Source organism: Trichosporon asahii, assembly GCF_000293215.1.
Source record: "Trichosporon asahii var. asahii CBS 2479 unplaced genomic scaffold scaffold00018, whole genome shotgun sequence".
Taxonomy (NCBI): domain Eukaryota; kingdom Fungi; phylum Basidiomycota; class Tremellomycetes; order Trichosporonales; family Trichosporonaceae; genus Trichosporon; species Trichosporon asahii.
In genome coordinates this window covers 867,086-894,129 of record NW_014040906.1, presented here as the reverse complement: position 1 = coordinate 894,129, position 27,044 = coordinate 867,086, and the positions used below count along the sequence as shown (strand labels likewise).

At 60.0% G+C, this 27,044-nt stretch overlaps 11 protein-coding genes across 11 annotated transcripts; 7 read left to right on the top strand and 4 right to left on the bottom strand.

The window, feature by feature from the left end:
• Positions 1 to 612: 612 nt before the first annotated feature.
• A1Q1_08253 (uncharacterized protein) lies at positions 613 to 2,122 on the top strand (the record flags this gene model as incomplete). Its single annotated transcript, XM_014326400.1, has 2 exons — positions 613 to 1,527; positions 1,574 to 2,122. 2 exons carry the CDS (start codon positions 613 to 615, stop codon positions 2,120 to 2,122), a joined length of 1,464 nt encoding a protein of 487 aa, XP_014181875.1.
• A 938-nt stretch (positions 2,123 to 3,060) lies between these two features.
• On the top strand, positions 3,061 to 4,274 carry A1Q1_08252 (uncharacterized protein; the record flags this gene model as incomplete). The annotated part of the gene is made up of 5 exons (XM_014326399.1): positions 3,061 to 3,073; positions 3,283 to 3,482; positions 3,615 to 3,751; positions 3,792 to 3,886; positions 3,937 to 4,274. 5 exons carry the CDS (start codon positions 3,061 to 3,063, stop codon positions 4,272 to 4,274), a joined length of 783 nt encoding a protein of 260 aa, XP_014181874.1.
• A 107-nt stretch (positions 4,275 to 4,381) lies between these two features.
• On the bottom strand, positions 4,382 to 5,376 carry A1Q1_08251 (uncharacterized protein; the record flags this gene model as incomplete). The annotated part of the gene is made up of 4 exons (XM_014326398.1): positions 4,382 to 4,549; positions 4,616 to 4,948; positions 5,007 to 5,144; positions 5,188 to 5,376. 4 exons carry the CDS (start codon positions 5,374 to 5,376, stop codon positions 4,382 to 4,384), a joined length of 828 nt encoding a protein of 275 aa, XP_014181873.1.
• Positions 5,377 to 6,553: 1,177 nt separating this feature from the next.
• Positions 6,554 to 7,317, top strand: A1Q1_08250 (uncharacterized protein; the record flags this gene model as incomplete). Its single annotated transcript, XM_014326397.1, has 2 exons — positions 6,554 to 6,847; positions 7,081 to 7,317. 2 exons carry the CDS (start codon positions 6,554 to 6,556, stop codon positions 7,315 to 7,317), a joined length of 531 nt encoding a protein of 176 aa, XP_014181872.1.
• Positions 7,318 to 8,419: 1,102 nt separating this feature from the next.
• Positions 8,420 to 9,331, top strand: A1Q1_08249 (uncharacterized protein; the record flags this gene model as incomplete). The annotated part of the gene is made up of 1 exon (XM_014326396.1): positions 8,420 to 9,331. The coding sequence occupies one exon, from the start codon at positions 8,420 to 8,422 to the stop codon at positions 9,329 to 9,331; it is 912 nt and encodes a 303-aa protein (XP_014181871.1).
• A 58-nt stretch (positions 9,332 to 9,389) lies between these two features.
• Positions 9,390 to 13,019, bottom strand: A1Q1_08248 (uncharacterized protein; the record flags this gene model as incomplete). Its single annotated transcript, XM_014326395.1, has 5 exons — positions 9,390 to 9,892; positions 9,980 to 11,699; positions 11,754 to 12,247; positions 12,297 to 12,945; positions 12,999 to 13,019. The coding sequence occupies 5 exons, from the start codon at positions 13,017 to 13,019 to the stop codon at positions 9,390 to 9,392; spliced, it is 3,387 nt and encodes a 1,128-aa protein (XP_014181870.1).
• Positions 13,020 to 13,267: 248 nt separating this feature from the next.
• On the top strand, positions 13,268 to 14,135 carry A1Q1_08247 (uncharacterized protein; the record flags this gene model as incomplete). The annotated part of the gene is made up of 2 exons (XM_014326394.1): positions 13,268 to 13,339; positions 13,509 to 14,135. 2 exons carry the CDS (start codon positions 13,268 to 13,270, stop codon positions 14,133 to 14,135), a joined length of 699 nt encoding a protein of 232 aa, XP_014181869.1.
• A 225-nt stretch (positions 14,136 to 14,360) lies between these two features.
• Positions 14,361 to 15,645, bottom strand: A1Q1_08246 (uncharacterized protein; the record flags this gene model as incomplete). The annotated part of the gene is made up of 3 exons (XM_014326393.1): positions 14,361 to 14,849; positions 14,889 to 15,147; positions 15,338 to 15,645. 3 exons carry the CDS (start codon positions 15,643 to 15,645, stop codon positions 14,361 to 14,363), a joined length of 1,056 nt encoding a protein of 351 aa, XP_014181868.1.
• A 3,141-nt stretch (positions 15,646 to 18,786) lies between these two features.
• A1Q1_08245 (polysaccharide lyase family 14 protein) lies at positions 18,787 to 20,123 on the top strand (the record flags this gene model as incomplete). The annotated part of the gene is made up of 2 exons (XM_014326392.1): positions 18,787 to 18,861; positions 18,981 to 20,123. The coding sequence occupies 2 exons, from the start codon at positions 18,787 to 18,789 to the stop codon at positions 20,121 to 20,123; spliced, it is 1,218 nt and encodes a 405-aa protein (XP_014181867.1).
• Positions 20,124 to 21,496: 1,373 nt separating this feature from the next.
• On the top strand, positions 21,497 to 22,125 carry A1Q1_08244 (uncharacterized protein; the record flags this gene model as incomplete). The annotated part of the gene is made up of 3 exons (XM_014326391.1): positions 21,497 to 21,597; positions 21,644 to 21,711; positions 21,758 to 22,125. The coding sequence occupies 3 exons, from the start codon at positions 21,497 to 21,499 to the stop codon at positions 22,123 to 22,125; spliced, it is 537 nt and encodes a 178-aa protein (XP_014181866.1).
• A 225-nt stretch (positions 22,126 to 22,350) lies between these two features.
• Positions 22,351 to 26,482, bottom strand: A1Q1_08243 (uncharacterized protein; the record flags this gene model as incomplete). Its single annotated transcript, XM_014326390.1, has 5 exons — positions 22,351 to 22,933; positions 23,249 to 25,572; positions 25,673 to 26,098; positions 26,137 to 26,367; positions 26,453 to 26,482. The coding sequence occupies 5 exons, from the start codon at positions 26,480 to 26,482 to the stop codon at positions 22,351 to 22,353; spliced, it is 3,594 nt and encodes a 1,197-aa protein (XP_014181865.1).
• Between the last annotated feature and the right edge of the window lie 562 nt (positions 26,483 to 27,044).

Sequence of the window (27,044 nt, the reverse complement as noted above, 5' to 3'; positions counted from 1 at the left end):
CAGCCCTTCCCCCCGGGGAATAAGTTGAAGAAGCTTTTGCCCCTCGTGGTTTCCCGGTCCTTTACGCGTCAGTGCGACAGGATTCCTGTGAACGCGTATACGGATCGGCGCAATTACGCATCCGCCGAGCTGAGATTGACGCCTATAAATGAACGCACGAGCTCGCGTCGTTGCCCTCAACACCGACCTCGCCATCTCCGATTCACTGCCCCCATGCTCAGTGGCCGCGATCAGCCTCGACTCATCCTAGCAAGCCTCCTCTCATCTCTCTTGGCTCCCCAGCCTACACGGATGTACTTTTGGACCCTATGCGCATCTGCTCATCTCCGAACATCAATCTACCGATTCTCCCACTGCTGTTTGGACAGGCGTTCGCAGTTCCATGGGTCAGGACGGCGCTGGAGGTCCCAGCCCATGTGTGGATTGCCTCTGGCGGAGTGGAGGACCGCGCAGGACCATATGGAGAGAGCTCCACTGAGCGACAACTGACCATATAGCACGCTGTTCGCTGCCATCTCCGTCTTCTCATCCTCTGCTCAAAACAGCTGACTGTAAGCTGGCTTCTACGTTCGTTCTCCGTCACTCCTTGTCCTCTTCCTGGCTTTCACCGACATGTCCGACCCGACAGCGTTCGCTATGGCATTCTTGAGCGCTCCGGTCCAGTATCCTGACACAGTGGAGCTGGACCTCAACACACAGATCAAGACAGAACCAGACACACAGATGGTGCTGTTCTCCGACGACCAACACACCAACGCCTATCCCTCCTCCTACCCTGGCACAGCCGAGACGACGTCGCAGTATCAGCTCAGTCATCATGCCAGCTCCTTGCCCGCAGCTCCAGCCGTCCGCCCCCCGCCTCTGAACCTCGGTCAAAACTCGAACATGTACCGCATCAACTCCGTTGCAAGCGGTCCAATTACCCCATGCACGCCGTACCTGCCGCTGTCCAACCTGTCGCTGCAGAGCATGCAAGGACAGAGCTTCGGCACTGTCAACAGTTCGCCCATGTCCAACGCCTCTCCTATGCCGCAGCCTCTGTCTGGCTTTTCGTGCTTCTCCAGCATCGTCTCGCCCACTCTTTCGTCGCCCTCAACATACAGCAATGCCAGCCAAGACGTCCTAGTTGCCGGTAACTTCTCCCCTTCGCTGTCCACAACTTTCTCGCCTCAGTTGCCCTCCGCCCTGTCTGTGACCGACCTCGGCCTGGCGCCCGAAAACGCGCTCGCCCTGCCAGACGACATGATGGATATTTGCAAGGTGGAACCAGACGCCGATCTGGACGATCACCCAGTTGGACCCGTCGTCGTCAACACGGTCCCGTCAGCTCTCACCACTATCGCCCCTGCTCAGTTGGACACTTCTCCTCCATTGTCACTGCCTTCGAACACCAACCGCAAGCCTCACAACATGCCATCCACCCCGCCCTCGGCCAAGTCGTTCTACGCCTCGCCTCCTCGTACCCACTACCGCAACGCTCCGCCTCCACCTCCGGCGTCGTTTCAACCGCCCCCACCTCCGAAACCGGTGAGCATATCGTTGCATCAGCAGCTGACGACAGGGGTTCGGCCAGAAGCTCAAGTACGTTTTCAAGCCTCCCCGTGCTGCGTCTCCTCTCGATAACCTGCGTCACCTCGAGATCCCCTCGCACATTCGCGACGCGTATGGCACACGGCGCCGTCAGTGGAGCGTCAACGGTGCTACAACTCCTCGCTACCGCGCCGCAACACCGGACAGTCCTTACCGTCCCAACTCGCCTCCTGCCCCTTACCTTCGCCGCCACGAGTCCGAGTCCGAGGACATCGACGAGCTGCTGAGTGACTCGCAGACGCACCTCGCGCCCACTCGCAGCCCCTCCCCCGAGCCTCCTTTGCGCTCGGTGTCAACGCCCGACCTGCGCTCTGTTTCGTCTCTGTCCGACAACGTGCCATACACGTCGTCACGCTCGTCTCACCAAACCCTCGCCAAGCGCAAGGCTACGCAGCCTCTCGAGGAGGAGCAGCGCCAGCGTCCTCGTGCTGGTGAGAGGCGCATGAGCCAGAACCGCACCGCGCAGAAGAAGTACCGCGACAAGAACCGCCGTCTCGCCGAACTGGTACGTTACCAGCTTTTCATGACCTAACATCAGCGTGCCGAGTACAACATCACGGCCCTCGTTCTCGTCGAGAAGGTGAGCAGAGGCGAGATCACCGAGAAGAAAGCCTTCTCGCAGCTCGCGGGCCACTCTCGTGTCTTCAAGCACCATATGAAGAGTGAGTTCCCGTGCTTTGCACGTCTCACACTTAGAAACCTGCAACATGACTTTCGACCGCCTCATGACTGCGGTCGAGGAAGCGCTCAACGACTCGCCCTAAGCCCCCCGCGTGTCAACAATCAGCAGGTCAACATGCCTGTCCTCCTTCAGCTGTCAACTCTACCCATCTGCTTGTTGCTTTGTGCTTCTTGCCGCTGCCCACGGATGTTGGGACGTCCTTTACCTCGATAGCTCGATACGTCGTACACACACGCCACTACGTTCGCTACCTTCTTCGTCTGTAAGCCTTCGTAACACTATCATGCAAAGAATGTGCATAACTGGTGCGCAGCACACGACCACAAGTGGCAAATGTTCTTTGTGTGCTCACGAGAGGAGACGAAGCGAGCTACGAGAAGCATGCGCGAACAGCATGGGGCGCAGCGGATCACAGGGCGTAAGGGCGCAAGAGTCGAGGCTGGCCCCTCTACCATCACCTTGCGCCCGTCGGGGCAGCCGATCGAGTCCAGTCACGATCACCAACCTCCTCAATAAGTCACCTTCAAACGATTGCTCGACACCTTCCATGCAGACAGCATGACAGCAGCCTCGAATGCTAGGGCCGTCGCGTCAGCAAGTGCAGCGATGTGAAACGACAAACCCAGGTCAAACGACCCTGCGGGGTGAAACTGCCACTCCCAACGAAATGTCTCATGACGTCACGCGGCCGCCGCAATGTCAGTCGCAGTCCGCCGCCTACAACGCACAGTCACAAGGCAGCCGAGTTCTCACAGCTGGTTTGTCAACTTGACACACTGCCACCAACAATGTCACAGAAGAGTGAGTGCCACTGGCCGCGCGGCTGACCGGGAGGTGCGCTTCTGCGCTGTGTGCGGGCGACGCGCACCGCCCCGGCCCGACTTGCGCTCGCGCGGTCGACCGCAACGATGCCCATGCTGCCGAAAGCAATGTTGATGGCTGAGCAAGCCCGAAGCTTCACGGCTAGCACTAGACGTAGCTGCTCTTACAGAGGTGAGCTGATATCCCAGAGGACACCGAGTGTTGCCCACCCTCCGCGCCGCCACCCAAGGTGCCGAACCCGGTCGCGGCTACAGGCTCGTACCGTCCCACGGGCAAGTTTGAGTCGGTCGGCGACTTCAAGGAAGTGTACACCACCGGCCCCGACGATGCGGAACACGCTCTTATCGTCATCTACGACATCTTTGGGTTCTGGGAGACGACGCTGCGGGTGAGTCCTCCACGCTTCTCTTCCCATCTCACACCGCTCCTTCAAGTCGTCTTAGCTTCCCCTTCGACCGTGGGCGGTCAAGCCTACACCGATAGCATGCTACTTCTTTGGAACCCGTTTAGCTGACGACAGGGTTCTGACCTCCTCGCGTCGCACCTCCTTCTCGTGAACCCGCACAAGATCTACATGCCGGACGTGTTCCATGGCAAGCCCTTCCCGCCTGAGAAGGATGGAGACAAGGACACGCTGAACACGTTCTTCTCCGGCACGTGAGCAGCTTACGTTTTGCCAGTAATAGCTGACACGCAGAGCCAAGCTCGATGACCGTCTCCCCGAAGTCGTCAAGTTCGCCGAGGACCTGAAGAAGAAGTACAAGACGGTCTCGATTCTGGGATACTGCTGGGGTAAGTGGAGTCTAGCTGTCGGACTTTCTTGAGATAGAAGCTAACCACAGGCGGCAAGCTGACCCTTCTCGCGCTCGCCGACGCCAACGGCCCCTTCACGGCCGGCGCGGCGGTGCACCCGGCCATGATCGCGAACAGCGACGGCGACAACCTCGCCAAGCCCCTCGGCTTCTACCCCTCTAAGGGTGAGCCGAGCGACGTCGTGCAGCACATTGCGCACGCGATGCTCCAGAAGCCCTTCCATGAGAAGTGCGACTTCCACCTGTACAACACGGTGCATCACGGCTGGGCTGCCGCGCGCGCCAACCTCGACGACCCGGAGAACAGCAAACAGTTCGACGACGTGTACCAGCGCGTCGCAGACTACCTTGCGCTCGTCGATAAGTAGAGGATGCTATGTCTGAAGTGAAATGTATGAGTGTGCAGGACCGCGAGTCGGCCAGCGATTCCCCTCTGCCTTGACGTCTGCCTTGAATGGTGTACATGTCAATCTACCTACACAGTCTGCCCACCGACCCAATATCCGGCGAGTGCCATCAACGAACAGCTGATCAAGTTCACGTTGGAGTTGGACAGAATGTCCTTCCCGACACCGACGACCTCGCCGCCGGTATGGTCCTTGCTCGCGTCCGTCAGAATCTTGCCGTCGCGGTACACAGTGCGCTGGCAAGTCGCTCCGAGCAGCGAGTCAATCTGCCGTTAGTTATGGCTGCCCAAGAACCAACTTACCAAAGATCCCGCGAGACCGGCCGCGCTGGCCCTGCTGACGAGCTGCAGGGCCTGAGAGGACGTGATGCTCGACTCGATGAGGAGACTTACGACGGCGGTCACGCCCATGACCGTGCCACCGAGCGCGCTCCAGACCAAGCCAGGAACGGTGATGCCGCCGTTCGTCCCCGGAGGCACCTTCTTGAATGTCAGGACGCTGACGGGGGACGTCTTGGCGAGAATGCCCAGCTCGGACGCGAGCGTGTCGCCCAGGCTCGTCGCGAAGTGGAACACGGCGGCGTAGATGAGCGCGCGCGTCGTACGGTCACTGAGTACTGCAGTGACGGGTTGGTTCTGATGTCAGCTGTCGAGCAGAAATACGCAGCTAAAGATGCTTTCGCGGCATACTCACTGAGACGTAGCGGCTATACGCCAGGGCGGCGATCAGCGACGGGAGCGAGTTGCTCAGCACCTGGACCCAATTCCGGTTACCCTGCGGCTTGGTCGGGTCGACGCCGTCCTCGAGCTTCGCCTTAACATCCGCTTTCACCTGTTGTCAGCTTGACATCCGGAACTGGAAGCTCTGAACGCACTTTCGTGGCGCGGCTGCCCAGAAGGTAGAAGACAATCAGGCTGACGCCGAACAACTTCAGCGGGTTGGCGAGGTGTGCATACCCTGCGAGGAAGGCAGCAGCTGCTCCAGAAAGCGAGAGGGACTTCTTCCTCAGTCCATGTCCCGAGAGCAGTAGCGCGACGCCGAGCGCGGCCGGGCTGAAGTTCATCGTTGAGGTGGAGTTGTCGCAGCCAGTCCCCGATGTAACGTCGCAATCGAAGTACGCATGTGGAGGCGGCACTGTCTGGGGTCTCCACAGAAAAGGTCCCGACAATGAGCTGTACTACGACGCTGGTATCAGGTGCGAGTGGGAGGCAGGGCAATAAAACCGTCCCTGGCCGAATTTCGAAACCTCATCCTTCCTTCTGTTTGTGAGTACCACTTGCTGTCAGGCAGGGAACGGCGTCGCTGTATACGCTCGGCGGCTCGTTGCTGGCCGCACAGAGAGGCTACCCGCTTCGATTCCGCCAGCTAACAATCCAGTTAGAAAAGATGACACTCCTAAAGGCCGCAATTCTCTGACATAGCCCGCCTACGGGAAGATGGCTATGCGTGATATCTGCCGCCCGGCGGCCGACCTCCTTGTTATAATGGGGCGGCTTCGCTACGGTCTGACTAAACTCTACCCCGAGGCGGACATCGGCGCGTCATTGCTGCGAGCGAGCTTGCAGTGCGAGGCACGAGGAAGCCGAGGTGTGGAGGTCGGACAGATGAAGGATAATGGCGGTGACCGCCTAGATGTTGTATTTTACATGTATCTGTTCTGCTCAGACTGTGTGCAAGCTTTCGTGGTGTGTAGCGTGATGATTGAGACTGTTCGGATGTACGCCGTTAGCAGAGCTTGCATCATACGGATGGCGCGGACTGGTCGGATGGTGGTGAGCTCACTGTGCAAGCTGGGGTGTGGCAGAATAGGCGGGTGCGAAGGCATGCATTGGGTGAGGCGCCTAAAATCGTGCGACATCGGCCGGACATCCGTCTTTCCTCCAACCAACCAATTCCGTCCAACACTCGCTGCCTCAGCCTTAACTCACCTCTCTCCCCTCTCACCTTCTCCTTCACAAACCGGCCCAAAATGCTCTTCCGCCTTACTGTGGGTATCCCCTTGCGCGCGGCGTGGCGAGCACAGCAGAGACACCGACACGACATGCGACAGAACGATGAGTGCACCGAATCCGGGATCGGCCCACGGGGCTTTTCGACACCTCGGAACGAAAATCGCCAAATCACCAAACTCTGGGCGCGACGAGCGCGAAACCGCCAGCACGCTCGTCCCCACCGGCCCCGTCGTCACTATGCGTCCGGAATAGCCCGCGACGCCGTTATTATGCTGGAAATTGCAGGAAATGGTGTTGCAGGCAGGCACAGCGGAATCTAGGATTGAAGTCCGCGGAGTTCCACGAATCTACGGAGACCATGCGCTCGCTCCGACCGCACACCGTTCGGCTAGTCGACAAGCTGCTCGTTCTTCGCCCGCTCGCTCGCGCTCAACTCCACAAGGCTCCGGACAGATCACTAACTTTACACAGGCTCAGAGGACCCCTGCCCTTGCCCGCCAGTTCTCGGCTTCGGCTCAGCGCGGCGACCTGGTTAAGGACATGTACCTTAACCAGCTCAAGAACTACAAGGCCCCTGCCACCGTGAGTGTCGACGACCAGATTTTGGGCATGGACAACCGAGTCTCCGACGGTGAACGCATGGAACTGCGACGATAGAGAAGGGGGTGGACGGTTTGGGAGATAGATCGTTCGCAACGGCGACGTCATGACGTTCTCTCGGTCCAGATCAACGTCGACTTCATTCGGTCCATGCCCGAAGCTCAATCTCCCGCCTTATCAGCTATGAAACTCGAAGACTACAGCTAACCTTGCAGTCCAAGGCCGACGCCGAGCAGCACGTCCGCAAGTTCACCGCCCCTGAGCCCCCCAAGGCCCCCGAGCTCCCCTCTGACCTCGCCGCCGACATGTCGGCGTTCGACGCCCAGAACCCCACCATTGGCGGCCCCAAGAAGGCTGTCAAGGCCGAGAAGACTGAGTCTGACGGCATGACGGCTGACCAGTACCTCAAGTTCCTCGAGCAGCCCCTCCCCAAGGAGGAGAAGCACCACTAAACGTGCTCTTTTCTAAGGTCTCAAGGCTAGGTTTTAGAACAGACGTATGAAACAAAACGATGCATCTCAACAAAGCTGCGCGAAGAAGCGATAAAACTACTCGATTGCGGAACGACCAACATGGCTTTGACAATGCTCACGAACAGGTTTTTCGCTCCAACGCTTCAATCGGCACTCGTTTGAAGAGAAAAGAAAGCAATCTACTCGAATGACCGGCACAGGGAAAGGCGCGGCGCAGCTCGTACGGCATGCCAGCGACAGCGGGATGAATGAGTAGCGAACAGTGCGGGAGGTCGCTCGGATGAGGTTAAGTCGACGAAGGAACGGAACCTCGTCAGTGTCAATCCGTCTGTGTGTAGGACTCCCCTACGACACAGCAGAGCGTCAGTGGTCCATCGGTTTCGCACCAGAAGTCGAGTGTGAGAGTGCAGCAGTCGGTTGCGCTGCAGCAAACCTGGAAGCGGCCGTGTGATCGTAGAGTGAGGCCCTCAAAGGCATGAGGTCAAAGTCGCAACTTGGAGGCCCACAGTTGCTTCGCAACGTTGAGGAGCCAGTACGCCAGCTTGTCTCCTGCGCCTCTTGGTGTTGAAGACGCCTATGTAAGCTTCCTGAGGCGGTGAGCAGGTGCAAGGGAGAGCGAGCGCAGACTGGCGAGCCCTTCCACTCCCACTGCCCCGCATTCGTGCCTCTTCGTCGCCCGCTGGTCAGTCCTCTTTGATCGTGTCTCGTCTCCTTGTTGTGCTTCGTTCTCCGCAGGCAGCACTGTCCTCAGGTATCTGTGTTGAGAACCAGAATACTGAAGGGCCTGTATGGCAGCAGTGGTGATACCAACGAGTTAAGCTCGGCCACCCGGACGATTGTGCGCGAAAACGTCATCCGGGCGCGTATAACCGAATCGGCAATCTTGATCATCCATCGGCGTACTTGCTTCCTCAGCACCACCACCATCAACCTTTATCATCCGCCAGTGCCGTCTTAACTGTTCAAGCTGTTGCTCCGCCGTCTTCCCACATCGGTATCGCGGCGTCTTTCCGCCTGCCCAGCTGCCCACCTCGCTCTCTCCCCACGTCGCACACCACACCCGCTGAGCGTGTCCAGAGCCATGTCCACCTCAACCTCGGCGGGGGAGACGAAGGGCGTGTTCAACTACCTCGACCCCGCCTCCCTGTCCTCAGGCGAGAAACCGTGGTCGAAAGCCGACACGCAGGCGTTCAAGTCCTTCTCCGAGCTGCCCGTCTCCTACGCAGTCCACGACATCCGCGCCTCCCCCGAACTCTCCAACCCGGACCTGGCCGGATTCTCCTTCCACTCCTCCCCCTCCTCGGTCCCCATTGACGAGGTTCTCTCCTCCGGCCTTGCTGAGGGGACACAGACGCGGAAAGATTACTATGCCGAGATCGAGGCCGCAATCAAGCGACAGCTCGGCGCCAAGGACGTCGTGATCTGGGACCACACGATGCGCGTCCGCGACCCCTCGAGCGCACGCCAGCCCGTGCAGAGCGTGCACGTCGACCAGACGCCGAGCGCGGCGCTGCGGCGGATGAAGCAGCATGCGCCCCAGTTCGCTGCCGATGTTGAGAACGGGCGCAGGTTCCAGCTCATCAACGTATGGCGGCCTCTTGGACCGGCGCTTGACCATCCCCTCGGATTACTCGATGCGCGCTCCGTCGCGCCCGAAGACCTCATTGCCGTCGATCTGCTGTATCCCAAGGTCTATGAACGGGGGAAGGAAGTCCTCCCCTCTCCGGAGAGTTTGAGGAGCCGGGAGGGGTACGAGCCTAGGGGAGAGACGTACCGCGTTGTGCCGAAGGAGGGCCACAAGTGGTGGTACGTCAAGGACATGAAGAGCGATGAGGTCGTGTTCATCAAGTGCTATGACTCGGAGGGCGAGACGGAGCCGAATGGGAGGAAAGGCGTCGCGACGAGCAGTCCGCACTCGGCGTTCGAGGATCCGGCTGTCCAGAATCCGCCGCCGAGGAAGAGCGTCGAGGTGCGCTGCCTCGTGTTCTACTAGCTCTTCTTCTCGTTGTATAAATCATGACAATCATTATGCATCTACATCTACTACGACACTACGGGAGGACGACAATGCCGCTCCGGCGCACCTCGACCTCCTCCCCGTCTCCTTCCCTGACACTGATACCAGGCCAGGCTAACGTACCGACGCCGCCGACTGCGACCAGTCTGAGCTCGATATCCTCGGTCTGCTTCGGTTCAACAGCAACGCGGACGCCCCGCGGCCCACTCCAGACAAAGTGCTCGCTCGTCTCGCCCGACACGATGCCCCACACGCTCTCGGTCGGGTGCGAGTTGCGCACGTTCAGCTTGAGCGTGAACGGCTCATTCAGGCGCACGCTGGCCGGCTGGTTGACCTCGGCCGTTAGGAAGCTGTCGGGCTGAGGAGCATGGATTGGCGGGAGCGCAATGACTGTCGTAATGTCGGTCTCTGCCGGATTGGATTTGGAAGGGTTGGAAAGGAAGGGCGAATCGTCGCTTGACGAGCTTGGCTCGCGCCGCTCAGGAGAAGTCTCGGACACCGGCCGCCACACGACCTTGAGACCAGGGACGACCTTGCCTCCAAGTGCGAAACGAGCGCACACCGCGAACGCAGAGTCCGGCGTCCAGGCTGTTGTCAGTTGGCGCACTCATATCATCAACTTACTGTGTGGGAATGTCTCTGCTCCAAGGGAGTCGTCGACTTTACCCTCGCCGAGCGCCGTGATGGCCTTGACCTGCACGGCACGCTGGCCGCCCAGCTTGAGCGCGGCAGAGACGATTGCCTGCGACCCAATATTCTTCATGCTGGGCGAGACGCGGAATGGCGGCACTATCGCCAGTATGGCCGTCTCGGTCGCGTCGCCGACGGCAAAGGTCAGCCTGCACTCGCCCGGGCGGGGAGAGACGATGCGGAACACCTCGGTCGATTCGCCAGCCTTCAGGTCAAGTACGAGGCGGCCATCGGCGCTGTCTCCGCCGTGAGAGAGGCGCAGGGCATCCTCGCCACAGGCAGCCGTGACGACAAGCTGAGCGGCAGCGTCGGCCGTCACTGTCGCGGAGACGGGGAAGTCTTCCCCTACGTAAGCTGTTGAAGGATGCGAGAGCGCAATGTCAACGGAAGGCAGACGCGGCGTAATCTCGACGGCCGAGTGCAGTCCGGTAGCCGGCGCGTACGAGCCGGCCTTGGTCGTCCACGCTGTCAGTGGCTCCGGCTTGAGTCCAACATCTATCGTCCATCCGTTCGTGCCGATGCAAAGGATGAGGTCCGACACCTCGAAGCTGTCGGCGTCCTCAGCTGCGCTGATCTTGCCGCTTACAACGAGTCGGCTACCCTCGCCGAACTTGAGCGCCGCCTTTCCGCTCTTGTTGCCCGAGGTGCCCAAGTCGCCTACATCGACGAAAGCGTCCCCGCCCGGCGACAGGGTGACCTCGCGCTCGTCGCTGAACACAAACTTGAGCGACGTCACAGGCAGGTCAGCCAAGTCAACGCTGCTCCCGATCTGAACCTGGAACGCGAGCGGCGTGCCAGCTTGCGCTTCGGCCATGCGGAAGCCCGCACGGGTCTCTAACAATCCCTCGCCCTGCGGCATGTCGACGACGATGGGATCGGCCGGTGCCGTACCTTCCATGAGCGTGTTCAACTCCTTTACGAGTTTCGCGCGGTTGCGGAACCACCCTGGTGCGAGCATCTGAACGACGAGGGCCGCGTTCGTCTCCTTGTCGCCCGTCTCGCGGACACACTGCAATTGCAGCGCCTGAAGCTCCCGCGTTATGGGACCCCAGGCGGGGAACTTGCCCACGATGTCGGCGAGGTAGCGCGCGCCTTCCTCGTACTTTCCGGACTGCACGTACGTGTCCGCAACGCGGTAAGCATCATACAGCTCTAACCCTGCGCCTGCAGCGCCGGGACCGCCAAGCGCGGCAGCCTTCGTCAGGAGGTCGATGATGAGTGCCGAGTGATCGACACCTTTCTCGTTTGCAAAGCCAGGGGCGCCGGCGAGCGCGACAGAGCCCGTCTCCTGCTCCGCGGCGAGAGCGGCGTCGAAGCGCGCCTTGCGCTCCATCGTACACGTCGCCGCTGCGTAGAAGTAGTAGGCCGGTGGATGCAGGAGATGCAGCGGGTTCACGGTGGAGACGAGCACCTCGGGCGTTGGTGGCACGGTCGGCGTCGACATCTGTGGCAGTGGCAACGGCGGGACCCGGAAGCCATGTCGGATCGCGAGCTCAAGCACCTCCCCGAAGAGTCGGTACTGCCGCGCGACCCAAGACCAGAACTCGAACGTCTCCTCGCCGATGCCCCAACCGCGGGACAAGTCCGCAAACCGCCGCACGTGCACGAAGAACGGCACCATGACACGCGATCCTGAGCCCTCGTACAGGAGTAACTTGCAGATCTGCGGTTAGCTAACTCGGACCACTTTTCGGCAGCATGGACTCACCTTGATAGCCACGCAGTCAGCGAGGACCTTGGCCTCCGCCCACCGCTTTGTCCGAGGCGGCAGCATCGTGGTACTCCCAAACATACGCGCCAGCTCGTTCCAGCAGTCCTCGTAATGTCTCCTCGCGAGGTCCAGTTCTCCACGGCACTCGGCAAACCATCCGGCCTTGAAGTCGTACCGGACAATCCAGCCTTGCTGTCCCAGAGGACGGATGAAGGATCCACTACGCGCACGCGCGGCGGCGCTACTGCCACTACGCGAGCGGCCGCCTCTCTCGCCAATGTTGGCGGGAACGCGCCCACGCTTCTGCCGGACGCGCTTGCCGTGTGCGGCGTAGTACTCCAAAGCCGGCTCCCAGAGCGCGTCTTGCAGACTGCGGACAAAGTCGGGCAGCTCGGCGGCGGGGACAGGCGTGAGGACGAACAGGCTGCCCTTGGCGCCCAGGCCGGCGCTGCGGCGCAGGTTGGACAAGCGCGAGTCGAGTCCCGGCGAGTCTGTTGTCAGCTTTACCATGCTGGCACAAGTTCAGCTTATTATACTTACCCAGCGTCTGCGCGCTCGCAATGAGAACAACGGTCAACTTGACTCCCCGTTCCGCGAGCCTCTTCCGCAGCTCCGCAATCTCGCTGACGAGGTTCTCGTCTGCCTGCCTTTCCGCCTGCCGTTCCGCCTCGGCCATCATGTCCTGACCCAGCGGTGAGCCGGCACTTCCATGCGGTGACGGGGGCTCGTACAGCCGCATGAAGGAGACAAAGACAGCAGGCACACTCTCGGCGTGTTTCCGGACCCAGACAGGTGCGATGAGCCCGTCCGGGCTCATGGGACTGCCGGGCGTCAAGGGCGAGAGGGGGGAGTGGGACCGTCCATCGGCGCCTGGGGCAGCCTTGCGCGCGGGCAGCTGGACGTTCCTGTCGACGAGCTCTACGCGGAACTGCCGCCGCTCACTCGGAGGAAGCCACACGCGCGCCGGGTGCTGGTAAGGCCGCAGCGTTTGACGGAGATCGGAGAGAAGCGTGTCAAACTCGCCGTCACCGGTGGGCTGGCGCTCGGGAGTAGCGGACTGCTTCACTGGGCTCTGGGTCCGCGGACTCGTGGCTGAGCTAGAGCCGGAGGGAGGAGGGGAGGAAGGTGTCGGCGCCGGGTCGCTCCCCAACCCGGCAACGAACATGAGCGGCTGGGGGTGCGCGAGGAACTGGCGTCAGCTGGCGTTGCAAAAAGAGTAAGCTGGAGAAGAGAACTACCTACCTCGGGCGGGTACGAGTTCATGGTGGTCGCGCGTCCCTCCTTGTTCCGTGGTTGAAAGGTAGATGCAACAACAACCTGGACGCTGGACCGCATCATCAACCGGGTGGATGGCCAGGTGGCCGCCGCCCGTGCCTGGCTCAGCATGAGCGTCATGGCGCCAGGCCAAATCTCAAAATTTCCTCCACCCGAGCACCTCCACCGTCCGTCAGGTCTTGACCGAGCTCTCTTGCAACTCGACTATCAACGAGCGACAGACGGAAATCGACACTATGGTCAACTCGGTCGGAAACGGAAAGAACATCTGGGTCGCGGCTAGCGACGGCGACCTCGAGCGTGTCAAGGTGCGTCATCTGGCGGAAGGAGCGCAGCGAGCGGAGTCTTCGGACTACAGACTTCGTGTGACAGAGCTCGCTCAGCTCCCATTGAGATAGATGGGCTCTTTGCGCCGTCCAACGAAACTGTGTCGATTAGCTACGCTGTCAGTTTCTGGACTGTTAAGCTGACCATCAGGAGCTCATCGCCGCCGGCGAGTCGCCGAACGCCTTCGACGCCAACTCGTACTCGCCCATGCACGCCGCTGCGTCGTACGCCCACCTCCCTCTGCTGGAGTACCTCGTCTCGGTTGGCGGCGACGTGAATCTGGCGGACGAGGACGGCGACACGCCGCTGTACGTTGTCGAGTCTCTGCCCGCCGCCCAGTGGCTGGTCGAGCACGGCGCCAACGCCTCGCACAAGAACAACGAGGGCAAGACGGCCGCCGAGACGCTGCACGAGGACTCGCCCGAAGTTGCTGAGTACCTCCGCTCCATCACGGGCGAGGCTGCCCCGGCACCGGCTGAGGGGGAGGGAATGGAGGGTGTCGAGGAGGGAGGCGAGGCGCCCGAGGGTGTCAGCAACCAGGCCGTCGACGCCTATGCGTCGCAGCAGACGAATGACCTCCTCGCCCGCACGAAGGAGATCATGGAGCAGGCCGAGCGGGATGGCACGAACCCCGACGACAGGATTCGCGAGGTCGTCGAGCAGGCCGTCCGGGATGGATTCCAGTTCGGCGCCGCCAACAATGAGTCCTCCGGAAGCGGCGCGCAGGCCGAGGACGCGGCTGCCGCCGACAGTGGCAAGCGCGCTCGTGCCGAGTAGACCTGCTCGAGATCTCGCCGTGTCTGACAGTAGAAGTAGTGTTTGTATAATACAGGAGTAGAGTAATTTATGGATAAGGGATACATCCAAGAAACATGAGATTCGTACATGGGACAAGCAAGAAGTTGTCTTCTCCACTTGGGTTCGTGATTATGCTAAATGAGAGGTACGAGTGTACCGATGCTGCGAGCGCTCCATGGTCGGAGCGCATGATAAGCAGTGTGCTCATCCGCGGGCGCTGCCGCTGACACCGCTGGGTCTTGCGCGGACGATCATCCACAGCGCGATGAGCTTGAGGACGGCACTGAGGAAAGACGCAAACCACGCCGTCGTGCCCTGCTCGACACCCAGGCCGACAAAGGAGCCGATCCAGAATGTGATGAGGTACACGATACGGCGGTCGCGGGGCACGCTGAAGCCGCGCGAAAAGAGCTTGACGTCGCTGATCAGGCCAGCGTACGCGCTCGTCACCATTGCCGTCGGCATCTCCGGCACGCCAAGGTTGGTCGCCATCACGACCTGCGGACCACCTTGGATCGCACTCAGAAGCATGCCGACCCATTCGAACTGTCCCCCAGGAGCGATAATTCGAGGACCGTACGGAGACACCACCCAGGTGAAGATCAGAAGGATCACACACTGGTACGTCATGGTCGTGACTACCCACCAACGTCGGCGGTGACCTTTATCGTTAGCATCGCGTCCGGCGCCGAGCTAGTGATCTGGAATAACAGTGTCGAGGCAATTACGAACACCGGGTGCCTCGGGATGTCCATGTGAGATAACACGAGACATCGCGAGACACGGCGATGAGTGGAGCGGTGACTCACCGAAGCGGGCGCCGAGCTGGCCCATAATGAGACCAGCGCCGAAGAAGCCGCCAAGAGATGCGATCGCTAGGATAAGCTTTGACGTGCCCCAGTGCAGCGCCGCGAGGGTCAGGAACACCGTATTGCCCGTCTGGTTCGTCGCGAATGTGCCGTACAGCCGATACATAACTGCGTCAAGCATTCTGCAATGGTTAGCTGCTAGGACTCTCTTAAGCATAGTCCGCGCGCGCCCCGTAAGTGTGACTGTGCAGCTTATCGCAAATAAGCGGAACAAGCAAATCTGAGCGGATCTCTTGGGCCAGATAGCGCGGAAGTCTTTCAGAAGGCACATGTCACGCGGGCGCCCAAGTGTAACCGAGGCAAGGCACTCACGCCGTCGACAAGGTGATAACGAGATTGGAAGCGACCATGTCGGGTGCACCGAGCTGAGCGCTCGCCCACGTCTCCTCGTCGGAGTCCTTGAACAGGCGGTCCTCCGGGTCGGGCGCGACTCGAGGGTGCGCCATGAAGCGGGTGAAGAAGCTCGCTTGTGCGTGTCCATTGGCGTTCTTCCGGTCATTCAGGTCGTTAACCGTTGTCGTCGAAGAGTTCGAAGAGTCGGAGGGGAGGAGCGGTTGGCGCTCAGAACCTAGAGCGGGCGCCGAGCGCTGCCGCCGAGCGACCGCGCCATAGTTGGCCATGCTGAAGCTGTCGGCGTGCTGTAGTAGAGACGAGTAAGATGGAAAAGATTGAAGAAAAGTGGATGGTTGCGAGGAAGGTCTCTTGTATTGGTGCACTAAGCGCTAGCGGCGCCAGTGTGCCCGGTCAGTCACGCCGCTCGGACGGTCCGGCGAGCAACCCGGGCACACGGTAGAATGGGGAAAGATCTCGTGCGCAGTGCACAGATGTAGGCAAGGCACGTCGGATGTCGATTGCACACCAGTGATCTGCAGCGTGTGCAGCGATCGTCCCGCGTGCTTTCGTTCGCACTTTGTCCACTCGCTTGCGGAAAGTTGAGATAGAGACGACGGAATGACGAGTATCAGCGCTGCGATGGCGACACACCACCTCCCCGCGGCCAATCGGAGCTCCACCCGTGATCAGTCCCAGTTTACCCAGTTCCTGACCGCTCGTGTCTGCGACCACCCATCGATCCGCCTTGTCTCTCGTTTCAGTTCTCATTCCTAAATCCGCTGCGTCCACGCTGATCCCTCATTGGAAGAAGTCCACAGGACAGTCGCTTCGCACTAACAACAGAAGCTCGTCCGACATGCTTTGGCGCCCGCCCGTCGTGCGACCCATGCCCGGCGACAAATCTGCGGTGGCGTTGGGTGGCAAGACCGTAGTGGAAGGATTCGAACTGTACATGCGATCGAAAGTCGCGGCTACGCATGCATCTGCCCAGTACGTCGATTCGGTGAAGATAATGTAGATAGTTGCATACCCATGCAGACCCAGTACGGCAGTTGAGCGAAGTAAGAGCGTGTGTATGGCTTGTGCAAAAAAAGGAGCAGTGCATATATGCATATACGCAAGATGGTGAAACCCGCCCAAAGCAAAAATTAGCGGGGGGGCCAGGCGCCGAGCGAAGCCTGGTGTGGAGCCCAAGATGAATCGAACCTAGTACGGGTCCGACTCGACTGGACTGCTTAACCAGGACTTTCCCTCGGCGGCCAATAGCCGTTGCGCTAAGGAGCGATGTTGGATTCGGAATGCTGCCGAGAGACCCCCTGTCCCGGCGCACGTGATTGGCCACTGGACCACGCGAGCTACATGCGTACATCCGAGCACGTGACATCTGTCTCCGGATTATGTAAGACCAGACGTGAGAGGTTGGTCACGTGAACAAGTGTCTTCGGGTTCGTTGACTGGATGCACCTCACAGGAACGGACCCGCAACGGCGAGAGAAGCGCCGGCGAGCACCGCCGCAGCGAAGTCACGAAGAGAGCCGCTCGGGCACAGCACGCCGGACACCGCAGGCCGCGAAGCTATGCTTGCACAGATTTGAGCCTTTCGTCCGAACAGCTGAGCGAAAAGGCACGGACGGCCATGCTCCAAAGGCCAGATCGCCGGCGCGCCATTTCGGTGACAGACACGATTCGGGGTGCCACTGACCCTTTGCTCAGATCCTGGCATCCCACTGTCCGTGCTGCTGCGAAAGTCACATACCTGCCTGCACATGCTGGTTCTGGACCAAGATGCCCTGTCCCAAATCCCAGACTTCGGGTGCAGTTTTCTCGACGTCAGGTTCTCCCTGCGCCCCATGACTCCGGCGAAGTGTTCGGCCGCGAGTAAATCGATCTCGGAGACGACCGGATTGCTGCTCTCACAGTTCCCAGCTGTACAGAAGAGGCAAGTCGATTGAAGAAGATCAAGACAATCAAGCTTCGCTGACTTTAGCATGTGAGCATGCGAATCGGGCCAACTGCGTCATACTTGGTGCGCATGACTAACGGTTCAGAGACCTGGTGGTGTCTGAAAGTCTAAGTGTTAGATCTGAATACGACGTGAGACCTCGTTTTCAAGCGATCACTCGCAAACTCTGTGGAGATAGTCTGGCCACAACGATGCGTAAGCTCGTTAGGACCGTCTTACAGACGTCGGCCGACATTAGAGTTGCTTAATGAAGAGAGAAGTCTGAGGCACACAACATGTCTATGCGCTTGAAGGAAACAGACTCCGGTGTGCTGCGTCGATTCCAGTCTAGAACTCGGGCGTACGAATGCCCTCTCTTGGGAGGGTGCTCCGCACTCTCATGAACCCGCTGTGCGGAGTGTGGAGTCAGCAGACAAGCAAGGTTGCTGCAATTCGCGGGGTGCAAAGACAGAGGGAGGGAGGCGCGACACCAGGGGTAGGACCCATAAGCTCTCGCGAACGAGTGCTGGAAGGAGGTTCCCGGAAGCAAAGACCGTAAGGAGCCCAGGGGTGGATGAGCAAGAAGCTCAGGACACGGTGTGGATGTGAATGACCTCGAAGTGCTGCAAAGGGGGTGCATTGGATAGATTGCGTGTCATTATTGGTGGTGAGGATGCGAAGAGTTTACGATCTATTCATGGTCCTGACCCAGCTTGGCAGAAGCCACAGCGGCATGGCTGGGCTGGCTGGCCTGGCTGGGGGATGGCGGCTGGGGGATGGCGGCTGGCTGACGAGAATCCCGTACGCGTCGTTTTCGGTGTCAGGGCGGGGAGTGCAGGGTGAAAGCAGGGCAGACGCAGGGAGTGTGCCAACTGGCGGACAGGGACGATCAGGGTCGCCCACGCCCTCCCGTACTACGGCACTTCCGGGGCATCCGGCTCCCAGGGTCCACACCCCCTTCCAGACGCGCCAGCTGTAAGGCATCGCTCAGTCTGTTTGGGTTCAGAGGCGCTGTCTTCCACCGCTAGCTCTGCTAGTCCTGAGCTTGCTCCTTGCCGATGCTCGCCCTCGCTCTCCAGACCATGCGCGTACAGGCGCTCCTGTGACCCACCGGCCCCGCGCGACACACCCGCGACCCGGCGCTGTTTCCCCCCTGCGTGGCTGCAGGTACGGGGCTGCTCCCTCGTCCTCGGTGCCCGCTCACCGCTGACTGCACACCCCGTACAAGTCTTTTAACAACTCAGCTCCTGTCTTCCTCTCATCTCCTCAACGCCGTCGCTCTCTGTCCTCCCGTCTCTCGTTTCCTTGCTAGCAAGGCATACCCCGCCTGTACGTTCGTTAACTGGATTGTACGAACACATTCCTTTCAGTCAAGAATCTCTTTTCTCTCCTTTTCAGTTGTTCATTTGTGAGTACGGAACACATCGGACGAGCCAGGAGGAAGGGAAGATCATGTGGGCTGATCCGGACTAGCATTTCAATCAAGATGCGTTTCCAGCTCTTCTCCATTCTCGCGATGATCGCGTCGGTCTCGGCCGTCGAGGTCAACTCGCAGCACGAGGTCCGTGACGTCGTCGGCCAGGCCGCTCCTTCGAGCACCCCCACGCGGCCGAGCCCCGCCGCCGCCGCCGTCACACCAAGAGGAAGACGACCTGCAAGCCCAAGAACAACTCCTCGCAGGCCCCTGCCTCTGGCGACAAGCCCGCCGACAACTTTGTCCAACTTGACGCTTCCGCCCCGGCCGTTTCTGCCGCTGCCCCCTCTGCCTCCGCTGGCCAGACCGAGGCCGAGCAGAATGAGGAGGCTTTCGAGGAGGCTGAGGCCGCCAACCCCGAGTCGACTCAGGCTGCTGCCGCCGAGCCCGCTACCAAGGAGAAGTCGAAGACCAACAAGGTCAACACCTCTGTCCTCGAGCCCGCCAAGGGTGTTACCAAGTGGACCGGTACCGAGATGCCCTCGCAGGACCCTCTCGGTTCCGCCCTCTCCACCTTCAGCACTGGCGGTGGTGGCATCGGTGGCTCGTTCCTCGACATGGGCGGTGACACCTCGTACGGCAGCTTCGCCCAGATGACCAACGAAGGTCACAACGACGGTCTCAAGGACGCCTACGGCAGGCTCGCCGTCAACGGTGACAAGTGGACCTTCACCTACCGCAAGGGCCAGGTCAACGACAACGACTCGTGGTTCTGGTACACGACCCCCGACCCCGGAAACACCGGCATGGTCCTGACCAAGGCGCGCACCGCTTCGTTTACCTACACTGTCCAGTTCGAGAACGGCTTCGACTGGAAGCTCGGAGGCAAGCTCCCCGGTTGGTACGGTGGTGACTCTGCCGAGGAGGCCAAGCACTGCTCTGGCCACGCCGGCGGCCCTGGCTGCTTCTCTTCGCGTCTCATGTGGCGCCCCGACGGTGTCGGAGAGATCTACAACTACTACTGGGGCTCTGAGCAGGCTTACTGCAACGACCCCGCGTCGTACGCCATCGGCACCGGCCAGATCATCTGTCACTCGGGCTCTGGCGACTCGCTCGGCCGCAACTCGTTCAAGTTTGAGGCCGGCAAGCCCGTCACAGTCACCAACACGATCACCCTCAACACCATGAACGGTGACAAGCCCAACGCCGACGGCAAGCAGTCGCTCATCGTCGACGGTGTCAAGGTCATTGACGCCAACAACCTCGTCATGCGCCACCACGACCAGGGCCGCATCCGTGGTCTCTTCTTCTCGACCTTCTTCGGTGGATCGGGCGGCTCGTGGGCGTGCCCCAAGGACCAGACCGCGACCTTCTCGGACATCTCGGTCTCGGTTCTCGAGAACTTCTAAGCGCATCATATACGACAACGAACACTTGCATTGATACGGCTTGCATAGTGTAAGGTCGGGAGCCGCGTGCTGGCACTGCGGCTCCCCGCTGTCTTCAACCTAATCTCTTTACCTTCGAACACCCCTTCATCTTTTCTCTCTCCGTACACAGGTAATCAGGAATGTGCAGGCACATTCTGTTCGGTGCGCGCGTGCGAGCACGCGTGCGCAGGCATGGGCAACCGAGAATGTGTTGAGCACTTCTTTACTATCGTTATGGAATTTATGCAGTTATGAGTGCATGTACGCAAATATTTGGTCTCCGTGCCACTATGCAGACTCGGAGGCTGGTGCGTAACGCAATGTGCAGCGTCGCACTGTCTGCATGTAACGGCGGAAGCATCCTGATGCAGGCTGGTGCAGGGAAGGCGGTTTGTTGACAATGGATGGCTTGGGCGTTTCCGATCGCCCGACCAGCCCGACCATCGGGCGAACCAGCCCGCCGCACCGCGCACCGCAGCCTCGAGTGGCCAAGCCGCAGACACAGAACAGACATCTCAACATTTGATCAACAGGTCTGCAATTCTGTCACAGACGAGTGGCTCCAAAAGCATGTTCACGCCCCTCTCAACGGGCTCGGAACGCGCCCAGGATCGGATATGGGGTGAGTCCTGCGTTTGTTTACATCGGTCGTGAGCGCTGACACTCAATCGCACCTTGCGTCATCGATGACCACATGTCTCCGTCAACCGACCTCGTTCCCGATCTACGGCCCCCGTCACCTACCCTTTCATCTCGTATCGCGATCTCTCATGTGCATCGCATACGGCCGCCAACACGCATCTCTCGCTGAATGTGGCTTGGCCGGCTCTCTGAACCTGCCGCTCGGCTCCACGGATCCACGACAACAATGTTGAGACAATAGAGCAACGCTCCTCCCCGCTCTCACCACGACGGCGGCGGTCCCTTCCCTCGCCCAGCCGCCGCGTTTCTCGTCGCCGTCCCCGCGCCGTCTCGACGACAGACGAGCCAAACCACTGGAGCGAGTATCTGTTCCGCCCCAGCCATGCGGCCGTGAATCGCTGGCTGGGCAACTTCTGGAGCCGGCACGCGGTCCTCACACTCATTCCCTGCTTGGTCGTGTGGATCTGGGTCGCGCTGCCGTTCCCAGTCGAGGACCCGTATAAGGGCAAGCCGAGGTGGCAGTTTCCGGGGCATCGGCATGGTGAGTGGGAGTACGAAGGGGTGGCGGGACGGGAGGGGGTGGAGCGAGAGGAAGACGATGGGAGAGAAGGAAGGCGAGAGGAAACGAGGAGGGGAGCGAAAGAATAATCAGGAGCAGGGGCTAGCTTGAGTGACAATGGTAGCTGACGACAGGCAACCTCACGGTGTCGATGGCGACCAACGAGACGACGCCCAGCGTCCCAACCCCAGGCCAGCCTGGTGGAAGCGAGCCGTTACCGACCGACGTCAACTTCTACTTCTTCCTGTTCTGGTGCGCTAGTTCGCCCCAATGCTCAGCTTAGCGACTAACAATACAGGTACTTTGGCGTGTACGTCGCCGTCGCGCTGTGCTTCATCACCTCGCTATTTGGTCTCTACCGTCTGAGTAAGTCGTCTTAGCTATAGTGAACTATACCGAAGCTGACACACAGATTGGTGGCCGCAAGCCCTCGGTGGCAAGACGACGTACCTCCTCATGTGGGCAGGCACGCTCGGCGTCGGTCTGCTTTCGCACAACCTGGACCTGTTCGGGATGCGGCGGCGGGAGCACGAGCGTGGCCCGGGTAGTGACGACGACGAGGCGTTCGAGTGGGAGAGAAAGAGTACGTCTCGCAACGAGTACAGTGGCCGCACTAGCTTATATGTCCCCGTCATCGAGCTGACCCACAGCCTTCTGGGTCCTCCTCTCGTTCGCGGCGATGCACCTGCCCGCGCTTGCATGCTTCTCGAAACTGAAGCGCGACCGTCGACATGTGTACCGCCACGCGCAGCCGCTGGTGCAGGACACGTTCTTCGGTAACTCGCTGCGGCGCATTCCCTCGAGCTGGCTCCGGTTCCTCTGGTTCATGGTATGCCTCGCCATCGCCAGTTTCTCCCTCATTGCGGGTCAGGCGTACGCGAGTCTTTTCTTGAGTACGCTGCCTCACACGTCGCTCGACGCGGGAACCTGGGTGTGGAGCTGGATCATCAGTGAGTAAGAGTGCGGCGAGTTCGAGTTGTCGCGCTAGGAAGATCCAACTGACGCTCAGCGGTCCAAATTCTCGCGCTCATGTCCTTCTACATCATCAGCGCCAAGGTGCGCTCTCGCGCGCTGCTGTTCGTGTACAAACTCTTCTTCCAGCTGGTCTACCACGTCTTCTACCGCAACCTCTTTGCGCGCCTGCGCTCTCCGTCCCAGTTCGCGACTGTCCAGCTCCTCTCCTCGTTCGCCGTCATCGTCCTCTTCCCGCTGCAAATGACAAAGGGCTGGCACCGCGTCCTCCAGCTCGTCATCGGCTCGAGCGATACCTGGCAAGAACACGTGGACAGCGTCGCCGTGGGCTTCTACTGCCGCTCCCTCGCGCAGAATACGACCATGGTGTCCTTCCTCGGCTGGCTGGCCATTCTCCACTTTGGCCCCAACAGCGCCATCTACCCGTTCTTCAGGTTCAACTCGACCCCGGTCGATCCGTACACGTTCGCCATGACATTCTACGCCTCGCTGGCCGTGTGGGGATCCGAGCTCGTCAGCTCCTTCATTGCGCGGCGCATCATGCAGCGCAGCTTCAAGGTCGACGTCAGCGAGGTCGGGCTCGACTCGATGCGCGAGTATCCCGAACTCGTACCCGCTTGCGGTGAGTTGACATGCCACGCAAACAACTGACAGAACACAGGCTGGGCCTCAGTCCACGTCTCGATGAACATTCTCATGTTCCTCATCAAGCTCAACTTCCGATAAACCTTTCGGGTATCTTTCACGACCATCTTACGACTTTTAGATCTCACGCCCATGCCCCATTCACGACACTTCCAATCCCATTTGTTCAACACGGCGCGCACTCGCGTCTCCAGCACCCCCGTTGTAATGTTCATCCATGCATAAATATGGTAACAAGACTCGTTAAAAGTAGCATTATTATCGCCCCACTGGCCCGCCTGCTCACAGGCTCGCTGCCACATCCGCGTTGATCGGCTTGGAGAACAGCTTGAGGCACTCCTTGCTGACCTCCTCGTTGGTACTGCGCACCGTGAGGCGGCACAGCTTGGCGTCGCGGTTCGGCTCGAGGCGGCCAAGGATACCGACCTTTCCACTCGTCATGTGGAGCACGCCGGCCGTGACGATGTTGACCGGGTTCGGGTCAATGCCGCGGAGGACGCTCATGCTCTGCCCGGCAATGACCTTTTCGTTGCGCTGCGTGTCAATCTCTCCCGCCTCGGAGAGCTTGATGGGGAAGATCTGCTGCGCCTCGCGGGGCGGGCCGCCGATGATCTTCCAGCGCTCAAAGAACGCCGCCTGGTCCAGCTGCACGCCCTCTATGAACTTGCTCAGGAAGACTGGCAGCTTGAGCACGAGCGTCGTGAACCCGCCTGCCAGGTACGTGAACCTCAGCACTGGCGGCGACGTAAAGACGCCCTTTGCCTCGACATGGATCATCTCCTGGATCTGCGCCAGGCCCTCGATGCGCGTCACGGGCGTGTCGTGGAAGTTTGCGCTCAGCCCGGGCTCGCTGTTCTCGATCCGCGCAGACACGGACGTGAACGGCGTGCTGATCTTGTTCCCGATGAACAGCGCTATCCGGCCTAGAGGGCCGTGGTACTCCGCCTTAATCCCGATCTGCACCTGCTTGTCCTCGTAGAGGACGCCCTCGGACGCATACGACAGCCGCTCGAGCCACTTCTCCACGTTCGGGCCCGTCGTGAGGCCGTGCAGGAGCGCGGGGTTGACGCCGCCCAGCGTCGCAGTGTGCTGCAGGTCGTCTGGCGTCGTCGGGCTCGTAAGCGTCGAGAGTGGCGCCGCACCTCCGGTAGGCTCAGAGACGAACTGCTGCTGCTCCGGAAGAAGGCGCTGCTGTGCCGACGCGGGCTCAGGCGCGGGGCTCGACATGTCCAGCCCAGCGAGTGAGGTCATGATGTCCTCGGACAGCATGGTAGACTGCGAGGACGGACCGGGGCCCATCATTGGCTCGCTGGCGGAGGGCGTCTGCGGCGTGAGGTTGCCCGACGGCTGGGGGTCGACAGACAGCGACGCCTGCGGTTGCGGCTGCGACAGGGACATCTGCGGCTTCGGCGGCGGCACGGGGACGGTCTCGTCGTCCGCCGCACTCGTGCTGTCCTTCGAGAACTGCTTCGCAAACTTGTCCCGATTCTCGCTCTGCTGTCCGATGACCCAGGTGCGCTTGTCCTGCGCGGCGTTACCGCGTTTGTGCAGCCGGTTCACAAGCGCGGACTCGCGCTCAGGGAACACGGGCATCTCGTCGCACACCGCCTGCAGCAGCTCGTCATTGTCGTTGCGCGTCGCAAGCGCAAGGTACTCGCACGCACGCTGCTGCAGCTCCGCGTCAAGGACGTGCGTGTATCGTCGGAAGATGTTGACGAGGTGCTCCTTGATTTCCGGGAACAGGTTGACCCACTTGATGTACGTCGTGAGCAGGAGCGCACGCGTCGGCGCTGTGCAAATGTTGATCTTGGAGTGCAGTGCGTGGAACAGCTCGATCGGGCTGCAACCCTCGTCGTTCGCAATTAAGTGTCCAAACTCGCCGAGAATGTAGCCAGCAACCTTGACCATATTCTCGTGGCACTGCGCCTTCTTGATGTGGCGGTAAACAGCCGTCGACGCGTACGGCTGCAGGTCCTCGTTGTTCGTAACAAGCTGCACGACACGGTACCACACCTCGGCACCGACGTGGTCACCCGCTGTCGAGATGAGCTGCAGAATCGTGTCGATGTACCACTCGTACTCGGTGGCAAAGCGCTCCGTCAGAATGGCAATCTTCAGTACCATCTCTTCCCTCAAGTTGTAGTCGGCCACCTGGAGGTACTTGAGAAGCTCGCCGACGATGACCTTGGCGTTCGTCGTGTCGCACATCGAGTACAGCAGGTCGAGCGCTCGTCTTCGCACAGAGATGTCACGGTCCTTCAGACTAAGAATGATCGTGTCCTGATGTCTCTTGACGGGTTCGAGCGAAGTGGAACACGCGGCCAGGTGCGCCATGGCGTCAAGACCGAGGTAACGAACGTTGGTTTCCCTCGCGAGAATAAACCTGCCAAGCAGGACCGAAGCGTTAGATACGACCTTGCTCTCGGGGTTCAGGTGGATAGCGAGGTTGATAGCCTCGAACAAGACAGCGTTCTGCGCATTGTTGTGCTGTACGTTGCGCGGCGTCTCCTGGGACATATCGATAATAGCTTGCAAGAGGCCGTTAACCATCTCAACAACTTCAGGATTGTCCGGCGGAGGGTAGTACTGCAATAGTCGCAGGATCTTGATCTGCAGCCACGGGTTCGGAACCTTGTAGTACACATAGTGTGGTGGGGTTTCCGAATCGAACACAATCTGCCGTCAGCTCATACTAGCAGGTCTATCTTACCTTGTCCAACCTGTCAACGGCGTGCTGGTAACATCCCGCAAACGCCTCCAGGTGGTCCTGCGCCATGGCCGTCACCAGCGAAGTCGCAGTCATGGCCACACCCTGGTCGCGTTCACCGATCATGGGCATGATGCGCTCAGCCCACTCCTGCACTGGCATGACTGACGGGTGCTTTCGGTACAATCGCAGGAGCGTCAGAGCGGCCTTCTTTTTGACAAACGTGGTCGAAACAGGGCTGATCATGGCGCGGAAAGTCGAATCGGCCAGCGCCTCGGCCATTTCCCTTCCACCCAGGTTAGCGATGGCATGCAAAGCAAGACAGTTGTTGATTTCGTTCGAATCCTCCAAGTCCTTCCTAATAGAATTGATGACTAGACGAACGATGTCCGAGTTCTCGTGCATGAGCAGCGTGATCGCGAGGTAGCCCTGACCCGTCAGTTGGATCATTCTCTGCTGCAACTCACGATCTGCTTCTCGCTGTACTTGTTGCTGTGAATCAGGTTGACAGCCTCCATATGACCGATGTCCACCTTGTAGCCAAGAATGTACGTGAAGACGACCTTGGACAGGTACTTCTTCTTCTGGTAACCATCGAGATTACCGTCCTTGAACTTCTGGCGGATGTGGGCCATCTCGCGGTTCACCCGCTTCTCCTCCAGCTCTCGGACACGGCATGCTCGCAGGTCCGAAATGTACTGAATTGTTAGCGTACTGGCGAGGTAGACTTGAACACGCCATAGCAAGAATGTGCGCTGCAAGTCATATCGGCGTCAGACATACCTGGGTCAATCCGCGCATTGACGTCGCCATCGTGGCAGTCTATTTACGGGTTGGGCGCCCAGCTCCTTCGGAAGTTGTGAATGGTGTAAGGTGACGAACGGGACGGGTTGACAACGATGGACAGTCTTGACTGAGGCCGTAGTTGTTTGACGACTCTTCGAGGTACGAGAGAAGGGATCGATGAGTGAGTGCTGAGCGATCGAGGACACGATCAGACTGGGCGTCCGGATGTGCGTCAACGCGTGCAGCTGGGCGGAGGTGGCCCGACAACCCGTGCGCTATCAGGACGCCACATGGCCGGGTGGGTGACCCACGTCATTTAGATTTGTTACGTAAGAGTAGATATCGGCACCGAAATGAGGGAGCGAGGTGAGTCGTCGAGTCCATGAACGAAACCCAAAGCCGTCAGGACCCGGCTACGCGCATCTCCATCAGAACAGGCAGACACCCACAACGTCGACCGCATTCGCTACATTGCTCAACTCCCCTTCGCACCTCGCTCTCAGGTAGTTGGTCGTCTCCTAAGGCTCAGCCGATAGCTTTTCCCGCCCGTGATTTCACTCTTTCGCCAACCCTCACTACCGTCCAATAA